Raw genomic sequence first — 15,536 nt, 5'->3', positions numbered from 1 at the left:
TTGTTTTCTGTATTTTAGGGTTCAGAAGTGTCTGGAGCAATACCTTCAGCTTGTGATAAAGAGTCAAATATGCAAGTACAATCATTGCATAGTTCTATTACTTAGTTTCCTTCCAGAATTATTTCCATACACTGTTGTAAGTGATGTGTTTTCCCCTGTAGGGAACAAAGGGTGATTGTGATTTCTAAATCAGAGTGCTCTGTGCCCTCATCTTCAGCAGCCAGAGCTGATGTTCAACAGGTCGTTATGTATTGGAAGGAAAAGCTTATTCATGGAGAATCAGAATTTTCCTTTGAAGAACTGAGAGCCCAGAAATACAATCAACGGAGGAAGCATGAACAATGGGGTATTTGGTCTTATAGTCTTATATTTTGAGTTGTTTTTAGGTCAATTAAAATAATGAGTAATTACATTTTTGGTCAAATAATTGACTATGCTGAAAGACTTCAAAAAATGTCTCTAGCTCGTCCTGTCAGAAGCCTAGCGGTCTCTGTTAAACACCAGCGTAGCAGCTATGTTTGTTCAAGACTTGTATTCACGTATTGACAGCCGAGCCCATGGCTGAACCAGCCCTGAGCTAGATATTCATGCCAGTGTCACCTTAGCCTTAGTGAAATAGTATTTTAAATGTTTTCAATATTATCTGTATGGAGTTGAACTTCTGTATACAGTTATTCTAAAGCTGTAAGTCATTTGTACTGTGAAAGGAACTGAAGTTCAGAAGAGATTTTCCAAGTTCTGTACCTACTACAAACAAAACATGCTGAAGGAGACCCCTGATCAAAGTGTTGTCTTAGGGGTTAGGGTTAGGGTTAGGGTTAGTCATAGAGACTGCAGAGTAGACTGAGATTTGCTCCCTACAGGGAACAGGGTGTGCCTTAATACCAGCGTTTGCACTTGGCTCTTGCTATAACCATGTGGAAGATGGACCCTTGCTCCACTCGGGACTTTTATACTGTCTATAGTGTTGGACCATATGCACTCCGTGAGCCTTTTTTTTTTTTCTCATTATTTTTCATATTTGGTCAACAACAAAAAGTCAGTCAGTATTCTTGGAGGATCCATTTTGAGTTATGCCTGGATAATTTTTTCCTTCACATGCCACAGCCTGAAAGTGTCCAGCCAGAGTCTACTTTGTCTCATGAGCCAATTTTGGGCTGTGTGACTGACAGCATGCTTGATGCCCCAGCTCTTTTACTTTTACCTCCTAGAGAATCGTATCTTTTTTAAAAACTGAAATGATCAATTATTTTCAAATGATTAGCACAACCCCAATTGTTTTATGAGAAGCATTTAATAAGATACTGTGCTATTACCAGATAGACTTGATCATCATAAATTTTTGTAACTTATACTCTGAATTTAATAGTTACTGTGCTAAGGGCATATAAAGATTGTAAATATGGAAAAGACTAAAAAATGTTGCCATCTTAAAATAGGACTTGCCATCTTAAAATTGGACTTTATCCATTTGTTATGTATTCCTCTGATGAACTGAATTTAAGCTTTGCATATAAACCTTTTTTTTCCCCTTAAGTAAATGAAGACAGACATTATATGAAAAAGAAAGAAGCAAATGCTTTTGAAGAGCAGCTATTAAAGCAGAAAATGGATGAGCTTCATAAGAAGTTGCATCAAGTGGTGGAGCTGTCCCAGGAGGACCTGCCCAGTGTCCAGGAAAAGCCTAAGGTACAGACATGCTCTGACCTGGGCGTCCTGTGCCCAGCGGTGGGGATTGTTGGCTCTCTAGGCCCTGTTTTAGAGTTAATTCTAGCTAGTAACTTTCCAAAATTTAAAATTGTGGGATTCAGAAAGACATTCAAATGAAGAATGAACAAAGGAATTTAGAGAATAGAGGGCTGATGTTTCATGTATGTGTGTGTCCATGCTTATATATTCACACATTAGCACTTAGCGTCCTTTTTCTGGCTTTCATACAATGACTATAGACTTCCAATAATTTGTCATCTAGACATATTTCTGTTTGCCATTGTCTTGTGTGGGAAGAAGAAATAGGGATGAATATTACAGCCACATATTTTCTTGAAATTATTTATGAATGGGAGAGATTGGGAATAATTTAAGCTATATTACATTTGCTTAATCTTCCACATTGTATATGTCTGTCTATGACATAGGATACTTTAAAGGTATAGCTTATTTAAATGCATGTTTTTAAAATGATAGAAAATTCATGACTGCAATGATTTTTTTTTAATATTGAATGAAAGGTGTGTGTGTGTGTGTGTTTATATATATATATATATATATATATATATATATATATATATATATATATATATATATATATATATACAAAATCTATGCCAGAACATTCACTAGATATAAGTATGTATACCCAATTAATTATGGGGAGCCACTCTGAATGATTTGCACCTTCCATCCTGGAGCCGAGAGGCTTCGACCAGTGTTTTCCCTTGATAGATATAAGCAATTGTTAAAATAATTGTCACATTGTTTTGTTTTTATGTATTTTCTTGCTACTTATCAGTCATCTATCCCCCAAATTCTGAAGAAACTTAAAATATTCATCAATCACATCCAATACATCAGATGCACTCCCATTCCCTTTTCTTGGCCAGATGTCTCCGAGAGCCTCTGAGGAGTGGTTCTTCCTGCTTCTCTCTGGTGGTATATCCCTGATTCACATGCCATTGCTTTTCCTTAAGGTCCCCATTTTAAAGGTACACAATCTCTCATAACTTTTTTAAAAAGCATGTATTGGGTTAAGTTTTTGAGATCTCTTGCTTGTCTAATGGTGTCTTTGTTCTACCCTCACACTGGTTGATGATTTGACTAGAACTGTTCTAAGAAGGAAATCATTTTCCCTCAAGTCATTTTGGATTTTATGCAGTACTAGAGATTGAACCCAGGGTTACTTTACCACTGAGCTATAGTCTCAGTGCATTTTCTGTTGGTTTGCTTTTGATCTTGGAACAGGGTCTGTTAAGTTGTCCAGGCTGGCCTTGACCTGGCAATCCTCTTGCCTCAGCCTCCCTTAGAGTTTTCAAAGGCATTGCCCGTTGCCTTTTGGCTTCTACCATTGGTATTGGAAAGTCCTGGATCATTCTGACTCTCGGTTTTACAAGTGTAACCCCTGTTGTTCTTGGGAATCGTGTTGTAACAAAAGAAATGTGATGCACAGCTCTGTCCCTCCATCATACTCAGTACCCTAAGGGTCTGGTCCTCCAGGTCCCTTTATAGGATTTTCCTGTGTAGAGGTGGCATGAAGATGTACTTTCCAAAATGAATTGCCAGTTGTCCATAAATCATTTATTGACCAGCTTGGCCCCTTTATTCGAAATATCTTTATCACATACTAAGTTTTTATATTACAAAATCCATTTCTAATATTTGTTTTAGTCACTATCTCTCTTCTTTATACATATATATATATATATATATATATATATATTTACTCTTTTATTTATTTTTTTTAAATACATGACTGCAGAATGCATTACAATTCTTATTACACATATAGAATACAATTTTTCTTATCTTTGTATATAGAGTATGTTCACGCCAATTCATGCCTTTATATATGTACCTTTTTTTGCATTACAGTTCTTGTTACACATATATACCACAATTATTCATAAATGTTTATATATAAAGTATGTTGACACCCAATTCGTGTCTTCATACATGTACTTTGGATAATGATGTCCATCATATTCCACCTCCCTTGCTAATCCCCTGCCCCCTCCCTTTCTCCAATTGCCAAAATATCAAATGAGGAGGCTGACTTATAGTGGGGTAGGGAAGGGGAGCATGGGAGGATTAGGTGAATTCTGGATAGAGAAGAGGAGTGAGAGTATATCTCTTCTTGATCTTTCCATATTGTATATATGCTATAGCTTTCCTATTTTGCTATCTGGTAGAGAAAGTCTCTGATTATTCTTTTTAAAATATTTTCTTCAGAACTGAATATTGGTCAAGGATCTCTGAAATCTGGAAAGCTCCCAAATCTGAAACTTTTTTAGTGTCATGTCCCATTCTCAGAAAGTTGTGGATCTGAGAGCATTTCAGATTGCAAATTTTTGAATAAGGGATACATGCTTAACTAGTCTATGAAAATATTCCCAAAATCTGAAAAATTTTGAAACCTGACACATTTCTAATTCCAAGCAGATTATATAAGCAATATGTAAGTAAACCTATATTACAATTATTTTTTTTCTGTTCTTCTATTTATTTTTTATTTTTATTTTTTATTATTAGTTGTTCATAACATTACATAGTTCTTGACATATCATATTTTGTACATTTGATTCAAGTGGGTTATGAACTCCCATTTTTACCCCGTATACAGATTGCAGAATCTCATTGGTTACACATCCATGTTTTTACATATTGCCATACTAGTGTCTGTTGTATTCTGTTGCCTTTCCTATCCTCTACTATCCCCCCTCCCCTCCCATCTTCTCTCTCTACCCCATCTACTGTAATTCATTTCTCTCCCTTGTTTTTTTTTTACCCTTTCCCCTCACTTCCTCTTATATGTAATTTTGTATAACAATGAGGGTCTCCTTCCATTTCCATGCAATTTCCCTTCTCTATCCCTTTCCCTCCTACCTCTCATCCCTGTTTAATATTAATCTTCTTCTCATGCTCTTCCTCCCTGCTCTGTTCTTAGTTGCTCTCCTTATATCAAAGAAGACATTTGGCATTTGTTTTTTAGGGATTGGCTAGCTTCACTTAGCATAATCTGCTCTAATGCCATCCATTTCCCTGCAAATGCCATGCTTTTATCATTTTTTAGTGCAGAGTAATACTCCATTGTGTATAAATGCCACATTTTTTTATCCATTCATCTATTGAAGGACATCTAGGTTGGTTCCACAGTCTAGCTATTGTGAATTGTGCTGCTATGAACATTGATGTAGCAGTATCCCTATAATGCGCTCTTTTAAGGTCTTTAGGGAATATGTAGATTGGAGCTTACTTTTTCTTCTATCAGACACAGAGTCTCTGATTTGATATCAAGCTCCTTGATCCCTTTTGAGTTAACTTTTGTGCATGGCGAGAGAAAGGGATTCAGTTTCATTTTGTTGCATATGGATTTCCAATTTTCCCAGCATTTGTTGAAGATGCTATCCTTCCTCCATTGCATGCTTTTAGCCCCTTTGTCAAATATAAGATAGTTGTAATTTTGTGGATTGGTCTCTGTGTCCTCTATTCTGTACCATTGGTCCACCCGCCTGTTTTGGTACCAGTACCATGCTGTTTTTGTTACTATTGCTCTGTAGTATAGTTTGAAGTCTGGTATCGCTATACCGCCTGATTCACTCTTCCTGCTTAGAATTGCTTTTGCTGTTCTGGGTCTTTTATTTTTCCATATGAATTTCATGATTGCTTTGACTATTTCTACAAGAAATGCTGTTGGGATTTTGATTGGCATTGCATTAAACCTATAGAGAACTTTGGGTAATATCGCCATTTTGATGATGTTAGTTCTGCTTATCCATGAACAGGATATATTTTTTCATCTTCTAAGATCTTCTTCTGTTTCTCTATTTAGGGTTCTGTAGTTTTCATTGTATAAATCTTTCACCTCTTTTGTTAGGTTGATTCCCAAGTATTTTATTTTTTTTGAGGATATTGTGAATGGGGTGGTTGTCCTCTTTTCCATTTCAGAAGATTTGTCGCTGATATACAGGAATACCTTTGATTTATGTATGTTGATTTTATATCCTGCCACTTTGCTGAATTCATTTATTAACTCTAGTAGTTTCTTTGTAGACCCTTTGGGTCTGCTAGGTATAGAATCATGTCAACTGCAAATAGTGATAATTTAAGTTCTTCTTTTCCTATTTTTATGCCTTTAATTTCTTTCGTCTGTCTAATTGCTCTGGCCAGTATTTTGAGAACTATGTTGAACAGAAGTGGTGAGAGAGGGCATCCCTGTCTTGTTCCAGATTTTAGAGAATGCCTTCAATTTTTCTCCGGTCAGAATGATGCTAGCCTGAGGCTTAGCATAGATAGCTTTTATAATATTGAAGTATGTTCCTGTTATCCCTAGTTTTTCTAGTGTTTTGAACATAAAGGGATGCTGTACTTTATCGAATGCTTTTTCTGCATCTATCGAGATGATCATATGGTTTTTATCTTTAAGTCTGTTGATGTGGTGAAAAACATTTATTGATTTCCATATATTGAACCAGCCTTGCATCCCAGGGATGAATCTTACTTGATCATGATGCACGATCTTTTTGATATGTTTTTGTATCCGATTTGCCATAATTTTATTGAGGATTTTTGCATCTAGGTTCATTAGATATTGGTCTGTAGTTTTCTTTCTTTGAAGTGTCTTTATCTGGTTTAGGAATCAGGGTGATGTTGGCCTCGTAGAATGAATTTGGAAGTTCTCCCTCTTTTTCTATTTCCTGAAATAGCTTGAAAAGTATTGGTATTAGTTCTTCTTTAAAGGTTTTGTAAAACTCTGCTGTATACCCATCTGGTTCTGGGCTTTTCTTAGTTGGTAGTCTTTTGATGGCTTCTTGAACAGAAGTGGTGAGAGAGGGCATCCCTGTCTTCCTCAATTGATATTGGTCTGTTTAGGTTGTGTATATCCCCCGGACTCAATCTGGGCAGATCATATAACTTAAGAAATTTATCGATGCCTTCACTATCTTCTATTTTATTGGAGTATAAGGATTCAAAATAATTTCTAATTATCTTCTGTATTTCTGTAGTGTCTGTTGTGATATTGCCTTTTTCATCCCGTATGCTAGTAATCTGAGTTCTCTCTCTTCTTCTCTTCATTAGCATGGCTAAGGGTCTGTCGATCTGATTTATTTTTTCAAAGAACCAACTTTTAGTTTTATCATTTTTTTCAATTGTTTCTTTTGTTTCAGTTTCATTGATTTCAGCTCTGATTTTAATTATTTCTTGCCTTCTACTACTTTTGCTGTTGTTTTGCTCTTCTTTTTCTAGGGTTTTGAGATGAAGTGCGAGATCATTTATTTGTTGTTTTTTACTTTTTTTAAGGAATGAACTCCAAGCAATGAATTTTCCTCTTAGAACTGCTTTCATTGTGTTCCATAGATTATGTTGTGTCTGTTGGGATAGAGGGAGTAAGAAAGAGAAAAACAAATAACAAGGAAAGAAAGAGAAAAAAGAGAGAGCGAAAAAGAAAATAAGAGAAAAAAAATAAAAGGGGGGAGGGAGGTGGGGCATATGGAATTCCTCTATATTATATTATTCTGGTGACTCAGTTTTTAAAGACCTTTTTCATGCACAATTCTTGGTTTCACATATGTTGAGGTTTTGAGGACCAGAGTGGGAAGGGTAGAGGAGACTGGATGAATGGATGAAAAGAGAGAGAGAAGATAAAAAAAGAAAGAAATAAAATGTCTCTCAGAACTCTGTTTTCTTTTCTTCCAGTTGGTGGCATTGTCAATTCCTAGCTTGAGTCTCTGGGTTCAGGGTGGTGGTGGTAGTCAGTATGAGAGGACTTGAGCTTCCACCTGTGGCCTCTCTACTCTTATTCTCTGAGATATAAACCAGGTGCCTGATCCACTGAAGAACCCAACTGGTAGCCACGCCCACCGGTTGTTGGGTTTTAAGGGTTGGTGGGATTTTCCAAGATGAGTTCCATCAGTTTTTCTCATAAGGTGTTTGATGAGGTAGGGGAGACCTATGTTTGTCCAGAGCTCGGTCAGGTGACTGTATGGGCAGGTGGCTGGGCCCCTCCTCCAGTTGGGGTGGTCTGTCTACCTCGCTGGTGGGCAGCTGGGCCCCCTCTCCGGGCCTCGTGGTCTGCCTACCGTGCGGGCGGGAGGCTGTCTCCTCCTCCAGTTGGGGTGTACAATTATTTTTGATCTGTACTAATTTAGTAGGTAAGGAAATGGTGTAGGTCATTTTAAGTTATATTCTTTGATAACTAGTGTTATTGTTTAAAACAATATTCTAGACATTTGATGTTTTTCCTAACAATTTGTAAGGATACTTTTTGGGCAAGGAATTAACCCTTCTGTCTTTTAAGTTGGTAACATTAGTTCTAATCTATGTACTTGTGATCAGAAAAACAAAGACCTTTAGTCTAATCCTTCCTACCATGAACCCTGTTTCTGAGGCAGTTCATATATACAGGAAGAGGACGCTGCCTATCAAGGGTAGTTTAAGAGAACACCATTGTGAGCGTTTGGTAACATTGATTTATTGTTTTTATTCCCTCAGTTTAATAAAGAGAAACAAGACACTTCTTAAATACTAATATAACTGCAGAGGCTGGTTATTTTCCAATGATTAGATGTGTGAGTGGCATTCACAGCCGGGGTTGGAAGCAACATAGCATTCATTATGTTTTAGAGTGGTCTTTTTCGTCACTGTTGAAAATTTCCAGGTGTTTTAAAGCACCTGGAAGGAAAAGGGTCACATGCTTTGAAAGCTCTAATACCTGATAATAACATTCTGGTCTTTGTGGTTTATTTTTGTTCCTTTGTCTGGCATGAAAGGTAGATTCAGCATGTGTGGGGCTAGGCACAGGTGCTCAATGGGAACTTGGTGCTCCATGTCTTCCGTCACTCAATCAGCAAACCCCAAAGAACTTGGGCGAGAAGCCCGGAGAGGTGCCTCCTGTTGTTCCTCCTTCGGCAGATGCTGTTCCTCCTGCTTTGGTGTCCCCAGCAGTGTGCCAGAGCATAGCTCCTCCTACTCCTTTGACAGCCCAGCCAGTGACAGAGTCCAGGTAAGTCAAAGCCAGTCCTGGAGATGAGAGTGGTATAAATGGCATCTGTCAGGTTCTTTTTTATGACCTGCAGTATCAAGAGCATTATGTAAGAGATGGGGTATCTCTATTAAAAAATGTTTTTCTTGCAGTACTGGAAATTGAACCTGAGGGTGCTTTATCGCTGAGCAATATCCTCATCTCTTTTTTGGTTTTGTTGTTCCTGAGAGTATGTACTAAGCTGCTGAGGCTGGCCTCAAACGTGGGCTTCTCTTGGCTCAGCCTCTTGAATAGCTGGGATTACAGGTGTGTGCCACCATACCCAGCTAAAATGATTTATATGAATATGTTGTTGAAAAAAATTATTAAAACATTGAGCCCAAAATTTTCAAACTTGTATATTTTATACTTCTTTAGAGGGATCTATCCTTCTTCTAGATTTTAGATTTGTTTGTCTTCTTACTTTTCTTCTGAATTATAAATTAAAATTTCTTGAAACGCAAGTCGCTCTGTATTTGAAGAATAAACACCTATAGTTGGAATTGCCTTTTGCCTCCTGGCTGTGGCCAAGGCCTGCAGGGGACATTACTCCAGGCAGTGGCTGGCATGCCCTCGTACTCCTTTTGTCCTCCCACGGAGCAGTATGGGATTGACGTTTGTGACTCCATGTCACAAGCCACCTCCACACTATTGTGAAAGTTTTTTCCCCAATTTTGAGAGTTTTTTGGTCTTCAGATATTAGAATTAATGTCACATCACTTGTTGTGTTTGTTTTTATCTTCAGTCACTTTGACTGTCTTGCAACTTGTGATTTGATACGATATTGTTTAATTAAAAGTGCTTTGTGCTTTTTACTTCACATTTTAATGACATTCCTTAAGGGAATCCTGGGCAGTATGAGGCGAGGCCCCTGCCCCTAGTGTACTTAACCACAGCTTTAATGCAAGTGGTTTGCATAGCTTTATTATCTTTGTTGGTAGCTATTGTTTTAAAATCTGGATGTTAGCCTGAGGCTGTGGGCTCATCAGAAAGGTATTCGCTCAGCTGAAGCACATCAGTGCCTCCACCTTGTTGGGCATCAGTGCCCAGTCAGCCCCTTATGCTGTACAGCAAATGAGCCCATTGGAACTAGGAAGCCATTGTCCTGTCCTGCCACAAGGAGGGCTGGTTGTTATGGTGCCGAGACACAGAAGTGACACGACATACTAGTGTTCCATTCCTGGCCTTTATCTGTAAGAGTGTTTTCCTCAAAAAGAACTGAAGAGACAAAACATTTCATTTATTTACACCGTGGATCTAAGCAGCTCCATCTGTGTTTCAGCAACAGGCTGTGATTGTTGACCAGCTTCTTTTACTATTATTTCTTGAGAGTTAATGAAAAACTCTCTTGTAAGACATGTTGATTCTTGTGTGTCTCAGGGTTTTCTCTTCCAGATGTATGAGTCAGAGTGCTCATGGATTCCAGCCACAGAGTGGAGCAGAGACCAAAGAAGGTGAGCTTCATGGGGGTCTCTTCATCCTGGCCTGCTGGGGCACACTCCTTGGGCTGTACTGGGGCTATGGGACAGGAAGCCTTCTGACCTTACTAAACCTAAGCGTTAGGAATCCTCTTCTTAGAATCCAGGGGTTATTTCAGCCCCAGACTATTGAAAACAATGGTATTAATTGTAAATATCTTATCAGTTCAGAGTTCCTTGAAAGATTAATTTATGCAAGTTTTTCTATTAACTTTCTCAGTACACTAATCTAAAATGTGTCATGTTAGTTGGGTCGAGTAAGAAAGGTGATTCAAAGTTTAACTACAAATACTGTTCTCCTGTCTGGCACCACACTGGAAGTGTGTGCATAGTTTATTAAATTACCTGGGACAGTGTGGGTGTTCCCTTCCCCCTGCAGGTGGCTGTGGCATTCTTTCCATTGACTATTAATGAGGGTAGGCCCTCTGAAACAGCTGGAGACTCATTCTATTCAACTGAGACTTGGTGCCTGCTTGCTGGATGCTGGGCACCAACCATTCTACATCATTAGAGATGGAATCTTGACAAAACAATGAAAATCCCTCCAGGAATGAAAGGGCTAATATTGAAGTAAGGGGTTAGATTTCAGAGAAGGTGAACAGGGAAGATGCTGGTGAGGGTAATGCCTGCATAGAGGAATAGGGAGGGAGCTACTCATGCAGCCACCTCAGAGAACCAGTTTTCAAGCAGAGGAACTGCAGATGCAGAGCCCCCAGGCAGGACTATCCCTGGTGTTCTAAGCACAGTAAAGAGGCCAGAGCTTCAGGGCTAGCAGGGCAAAGAGGAATACACTGATACCTGGGCAAGCAGGGCCCAGGCTGTGCCGGCCTTGTACACCACTGGCTCAAGCTGAGTGGGATGGAAAGTGGTCTAGGACTGACAGTGGGGGGTGGGGGTTACACTCCGATCACAAGCAGACAGTACTTGAGACATGGTGGAGCTCAGGATGCTACCTGTGACAAAACTCTAATTGGTTTGATCTTAGGCCAAACACCCGGTGTCTTTGAGCCTTCACTTTATTTTGTGTGAAACTATGATTCCTGCCTCACCTACTTTATGTATTCTTACAAAGATAAGTATGTGGGTCTGGAGTGATGATTATTGACAATCACAGTTACCACGGTAACCTGGTCTAATTGTAGTAAGTTATTGCAGTTGTGTGCCTTCTAACACGTTTTAAATGACCTGATGATCCTGCTCTTGGTCCTGTTCCTTTGCCAGTGTATGAAACGCACAAGGTGGCCAGCGCAAGTTCTTTCCATGCGACTCCAAACACGTCACTGGGAATGGTTCAGGCAACACCCTCCAGAGCCCAGCCCTCACCCACAGTGCACACCAAGGAAGCACTGGGTAAACCCTTTTGTTTGAATGTGTAGCACCTTAAACTATAAAAAATGTAAACTCTTTTGCAATCTGTTGATGGATATTTTTTCTGGTTTTTAGGTTTCATCATGAATATGTTCCAGGCTCCTACACTTCCTGATGTTTCTGATGACAAAGATGAATGGCCATCTCTAGACCAAAATGAAGACGCATTTGAAGCCCAGTTTCAAAGTAATAATTTATTTGAAAGCTAATTGGTTCATTGTACTGTGGGCGGAGCCCAGGCATTGTCAGGGATTACCTAAGATGTGGCCCTGCCTTGGTCATCACAGAAAGTGCATGAAATAGAAGTGTGGCAGAGTTGGACAAGGTTTCGATGTGTGTGGTAGAGTTGGGGTTTGCTGTTTGTTGGGTTGGGTTAGGTGGGTTGGGTTGCTATAACAGTGATATCTAAAGGAGGATAAAATCCCCATGGGGAGGTACATCCGGAAGAGCTGAGTAGTCCAGGAGTGATTTGAGGCCTTCTTGGTAGAAAAGTGGCCAGATGGTGGTTGGAGGCCAGCAACTAGCCCTCTTACCTAGGGCCAGGGGATTCATGCTGGGAGCCAGAGATTGTAATAAAGATCAGTAGGATCCATTTGGAGTTGGGAGAAGAGATTTTTCTTAAAGCAAATGAAAACTAAAACCACTGAGAGCTTTTATTGAATGAGTCAGGTGATAATAGAAGTGGCATAGGAGAATGATGAGCTGTGTTCTTGATGTGTGGCAGTAATTTGGGACCTGAGGCTGCCCAGTGATTATAGTTAAATCACTTCATCCCACTACAAAGTGACTTGCCTTACTACCTAGTATTTAAAAACTGATGCCAGTTCTTTTCTATAAGCTTCTCCCCTCTACCTCCCACTTCATTTGTAGTTGAAGTTTTAGTGTAAAGGGTCATGTTTTTCCTAGAACAGTCATGAAATACATTTTTTATTCTCTTGCAGAAAATGCAAATTCTTCTGGGGCTTGGGGAGTCAATAAAGTTGTCACTTTGACATCTGCTTTTCCTATTTTTGAAGATGGAAACAAAGAAAATTATGGGTAAAGAAACATCAAGTTAATATATCACTGGGGGGACACATGTCATACTGCCACAGGATGCCTGGAGGTGCCTGCAGGACTCAAGATGGTGAGGCAGCAGGGAGTGAATTTGGACTGTCTGCCAGGATGGTCTGGTTCTGGCCCAGCTCTGCACTGATAAGCCTTTCCACCAACAGCTGGGAGCTTGTTGCCAGTGTTCTGCAGAGCCACAGTGCTGTGCATGAGTTCCAGGAGGGCAGAGCTCCAAGTGAAAGCACAGTAGAAAAAGGAAAGCATAAGAATTTGTCAAAGAACAGGATTCTCTGGTTTGAAATTGTTTCAGAATGTAGAGGAATCAGTGCAGGTGTCCGTACTGTGCTGTTTACATTTGCAGGATTGATAAGTGGGAAAGGAGGCAGCTTACACTGGGTAACGCTGCAGAGAGAATGTTTTAAGGCAGAGTCACATGATACTAGAGAGTGGTTAATAGTTTAAACTATGGAAAAAGAGATATCTGGGTGAATTACAAGTGTCTTGGTATGGAGAAAATTCACACCCAGGCAGAATGGAGAAAGCATGACCAGCATGCAGAGAGAAGTTCCCTATCTCAGCCAGGCACTGGGAAAAGAGCTAAGGTGTTTCAAGGCATCCAAGGTATTTTATTGGCCATGCTTCTAATTGTTCTTTTGTTCCTAAAAAAAAATTGTAACAATTTAAAAACTAACAAAAATTGCATTTTCTACCCTCTCTTTGGTAACTGTTAGTCAACTTATATTTACATAGTCAGTTCACTTTTTCTGGAAGTGTAATAGTAAGAAACCCCTTAATAAATGAGGGGAGAATCTTTCTAACATTAGATCAAGTGGTAGCATTTATTTCATCACCATATTTTGCTGTTTTTGTTTTTATAAATCTTTTCCTTAGGTTACCACAGCCTAAAAACAAGCCCACAGGAGCCAGGACCTTTGGAGAACGCTCTAGCAACAGACTTCCTTCAAAACCAAACGTAAGCCAATCTCTACTTCATCTGACACAGATCTGCCAAGTGATTATGCCACTCAAATGGTGTGATGTCTATAAAACCACAATATATTGTGCGAAGTAGAAAATCGTTATTCTACTTATTAGAATACTTGTTATTGTTCTAATATTGCTAGAATATTGTTTGACAATTATTTGAATACCTGTGATGTGCCAGATATCTAATATGTATAGGAAATAAAAATGTATTTGATATGATCCTTGCCCTCAAAGAGCCTTCCCTGTAGTAAGAACAAGCCACCTGGGGATATTTGTTTTTTCTAGATGGAGGAAGTGAGGCCTAAGTGGAATATCAGTGAGAAACCCAGCAAATCTGAATCCAGCTGAGATGGACCATCCTCAGCACAGCTCAGCAGGCACCCTTCACTGCCCAGAAGCCCACTGTATTCCACTACGGTGGCCTTTGTGTCCGTCCTCATTGACTTCCACCCTGGTCCTAAGTATACCCCACAGTGTGCTCCATCCCCAGCCCCTGCCTGACCCCATGGCAGTGAGGCACCATTGAGAGCCACTGGCTCACCAAGCACCTCACTAAGACACCAAGTCCTGGCTCCTATTTGTAGTCCCTTGGGGGGTTGTTTGGATGAACTATTGCCTGGCTCCCTAATTCCTCTGATGATCTATTGAGCTTAAAATTTTCACAAATAATGAAGTGAATTGCAGACATAGCGCCATCACTTTAAAGGTACATTTTGCTGAACTATTACTTTTACCAAACCCACAATGCATTTTCCACATATCCTGATGCTAAACATAAGCCAGTACTTTATTGTGTATCATCTGAAGAAGCAATCTGCCAGTTTCGTCTCCATTGGAAGAGATGGTGGATTTTTTGAAGACAATGCAGAAGATATAAAAATTATGTGTGAAAACCAAACCCACATAAGTACAGTTATCTCATACTAGATAAAGGCACCATAAGCCTACATTGAAGAAAAGATAGCCTCTTAACAAATGGTGCTGGGAAAACTGAAAATCCATCTAGAGCAGAATGAAATTGAACTTATATCTACTAGAAGAAAATGTAGGCCCAACTCTTCATCATGTTCTCTTAGGAACCAACTAAAATGCATGAAGCAAAATCAAGAATCAATAAATGAGATGGTGCCAAACTAAGAAGTTTAGCAAAGGAAACAATTGAAAACATGGAGAGAGGGAGAATTTTCTCCCCTAAAAATGAGAGAAAATCTTCTTCATCTGCCACTCAGGTAGAGCATTTCTCCAGCATATGCAAAGAAAACCCAAAAAACATAACACCAAAAAATGAAATAACCCAATCAGTAAATAGTTAAAGGAACACAACAGGTACTTCACTGAAGAAGAAATATGAAAGGTCAAATCATATATGGAAAAATGCTCAACATCTGCAGCAATTAGATAAATGCAAATTAAAACTACACTGAGATTCCATCTCACTTCAGTCAGAATAGCAATTATCAAGAATACAAGTAACAATAAATGTTGACAAGGATGTGAGGGAAAAGGCCTACATCCATTCCTTATGGGACTGCAAATTGGTGCAACCACTCTGGAAAGCAATGTGGAGATCCCTTAGAAAACTTTGAATTAAACTACCATTTGGCCCAGTTATCCCATTCCTTAGTTTATACCCAAAGGACTTAAAAACAGTACTACAGTGACACAGCCACATCTGTTCACAATAGCTAGGCTATGGAACCAACCTAAGTGCCCTTCAATGGGTGAATGGATAAAGAAAATGTGGTATATTTACACAATGAAACATTACTCGGGTATAAAGAAGAATGAAATTATGGCATTTGCTGGTAAATGGATGGAACTGGAAACTATCATGTTAAGTGAAATAAGCCAATCCCAAAAAACCAAGGCCAAATATTCTCTCTGATATGTGGATGCTAATACACAATAAAGGTGGGGGG

The 15,536-nt window shown here is 39.2% G+C and overlaps 1 protein-coding gene across 1 annotated transcript in view; it reads left to right on the top strand.

The window, feature by feature from the left end:
* The window catches only part of LOC144372115 (mitotic checkpoint serine/threonine-protein kinase BUB1-like), a 44,104-nt gene that overhangs the window by 4,029 nt on the left and 24,539 nt on the right, over nucleotides 1-15,536 (top strand). Inside the window, exons 6-14 of the mRNA XM_078035532.1 lie at nucleotides 19-71; nucleotides 159-346; nucleotides 1,538-1,689; nucleotides 8,484-8,716; nucleotides 10,130-10,188; nucleotides 11,434-11,562; nucleotides 11,656-11,766; nucleotides 12,522-12,618; nucleotides 13,522-13,603. Coding sequence (XP_077891658.1) covers nucleotides 19-71; nucleotides 159-346; nucleotides 1,538-1,689; nucleotides 8,484-8,716; nucleotides 10,130-10,188; nucleotides 11,434-11,562; nucleotides 11,656-11,766; nucleotides 12,522-12,618; nucleotides 13,522-13,603 — 1,104 coding nt within the window. The remainder of the gene's footprint in view (nucleotides 1-18; nucleotides 72-158; nucleotides 347-1,537; nucleotides 1,690-8,483; nucleotides 8,717-10,129; nucleotides 10,189-11,433; nucleotides 11,563-11,655; nucleotides 11,767-12,521; nucleotides 12,619-13,521; nucleotides 13,604-15,536) is intronic.

This window comes from Ictidomys tridecemlineatus, chromosome Y (assembly GCF_052094955.1).
Source record: "Ictidomys tridecemlineatus isolate mIctTri1 chromosome Y, mIctTri1.hap1, whole genome shotgun sequence".
NCBI classification, from domain to species: domain Eukaryota; kingdom Metazoa; phylum Chordata; class Mammalia; order Rodentia; family Sciuridae; genus Ictidomys; species Ictidomys tridecemlineatus.
The sequence above is the reverse complement of the archived record's forward strand: the minus strand, read 5'-3'. Positions and strand labels throughout refer to the sequence as shown.